Raw genomic sequence first — 1,518 nt, forward strand, 5'->3', positions numbered from 1 at the left:
AACATTAGTCTAGTCTACAGCTGTTACATCTGAATCTGTGGTGAACAGTAGTCTAGTCTACACAGCTGTTACATCTGAATCTGTGGTGAACATTAGTCTAGTCTACAGCTGTTACATCTGAATCTGTGGTGAACATTAGTCTGGTCTACAGCTGTTACATCTGAATCAAATTCCTCGTTTGTAATCTGATTACTTACTGTGGCTATTAAAGTTAATCTTGAATCTTGAAAATCGTCCTTCTTCCTTCATCATGCTTGAGCTGCAATTGTACTTTAGGTAGGTTACCATAAGACACAAATATATGGATTCTGAATGAACGTAATGGCCTCTCTCTGTCTGTCGCTGCAGATCGCTCTCCAGACATCGACAACTACTCTGAGGAAGAGGAAGAGAGCTACTCATCAGAGCAGGAAGGCAGCGAGACGACCCACACGGACAGGTGTGTTTGCACCAGGGCTGATCGTCTGATGGTCCATTATTCTGATGGGTCCATTATTCTGATGGTTATTCTAGCGATAAATTGATTTGTCGGCTGAGCAGAACTGTAACAAAACAACACAACCAACATTAACATTAAAACTACTGCTTTTTAGTCCACATTTGCTCTTTTGTTTAATATTGAGGACATCTTTTAAGCGGTCATGACAAAATATTGCCTCAAAGTTATTCTATTTGAGCAACGGATTTATACCTTCTGTGACAATGAAGTCAGGGCCATTGCCTTCAAAATAAAAGCCTAAGGTTTGTATAGAGCTCTGATGCTGTAGCCTTTAGGAGCTTGTGTAGCATACTGTAGCTGTGCGTTCTATATTTATTTAGTACAGATTCCTCCTTACGTATATTCCTTATTTTTATTGTGGAACTGGAGCAGCGAGACGTGATAGGAGAGAGGGGACAGTCACAAGCTCCAAACACTGTTTGACACGCCCCCTTTCCTTTCTCCTCTCTCTCTCTCTCTCTCTCTCTCTTTTCCCTCTCTCTCCTCTCTCTCTCTCTCTCTCTCTTTTCCCTCTCCTCTCTCTCTCTCTCTCTCTCTTCTCTCTCTCTCTCTTCCAGTATCTGTTTGATGAAGATGAGGAGGTGAGGAAGAAGAAGCCGAGGCGTAAGCTCACCTCCAACGCCGCGATCAACCCCGAGTAAGAAAAAACACCTCGCTCACACCATCCACCTCCCCTCCCTCTCCCTCTCCTCTCTCTCTCTCTCTCTCTCTCTCTCTCTCTCTCTCCCTCCCTCTCTCATCCCTCTCTCTCTCTCCTCTCTCTCTCCCTCTCCCTCTCTCTCCCTCCCTCTCTCTCCCTCTCTCTCTCTCTTCCCTCTCTCTCTCTCTCTCTCTCTCTCTCTCCCTCCCTCTCTCTCTCCCCTCTCTCTCTCCCTCTCTCTTCCCCCCCCCCTCTCTCTCTCTCCCTTCTCCCTTCCCTCTCTCTCTCTCTTTCTCTCCTCTCTCTCTCCCTCTCTCTCTCTCTCTCTCTCCCTCTCTCTCTCCCCTCTCTCTCTCCCTCTCCCTTCCCCCCTCTCTCT

General features: G+C 46.5%; 1 protein-coding gene across 1 annotated transcript in view; it reads left to right on the plus strand.

Annotated features, from left to right (window-relative positions):
- The window catches only part of LOC310779736 (phosphofurin acidic cluster sorting protein 1-like), a gene marked incomplete at its 5' end in the record, with an annotated part of 117,098 nt that extends 115,966 nt beyond the window's left edge, over positions 1–1,132 (plus strand). Inside the window, 2 exons of the mRNA XM_083640229.1 lie at positions 349–439; positions 1,057–1,132. Of these exons, the coding sequence (XP_083496355.1) occupies positions 349–439; positions 1,057–1,084 (119 nt within the window). The 3' untranslated portion in view covers positions 1,085–1,132. The remainder of the gene's footprint in view (positions 1–348; positions 440–1,056) is intronic.
- Positions 1,133–1,518: the final 386 nt, after the last annotated feature.

The sequence above is a fragment of the Poromitra crassiceps genome, assembly GCF_964638095.1.
Source record: "Poromitra crassiceps genome assembly, chromosome: 7".
In the NCBI taxonomy this organism is placed as follows: Eukaryota; Metazoa; Chordata; class Actinopteri; order Beryciformes; family Melamphaidae; genus Poromitra; species Poromitra crassiceps.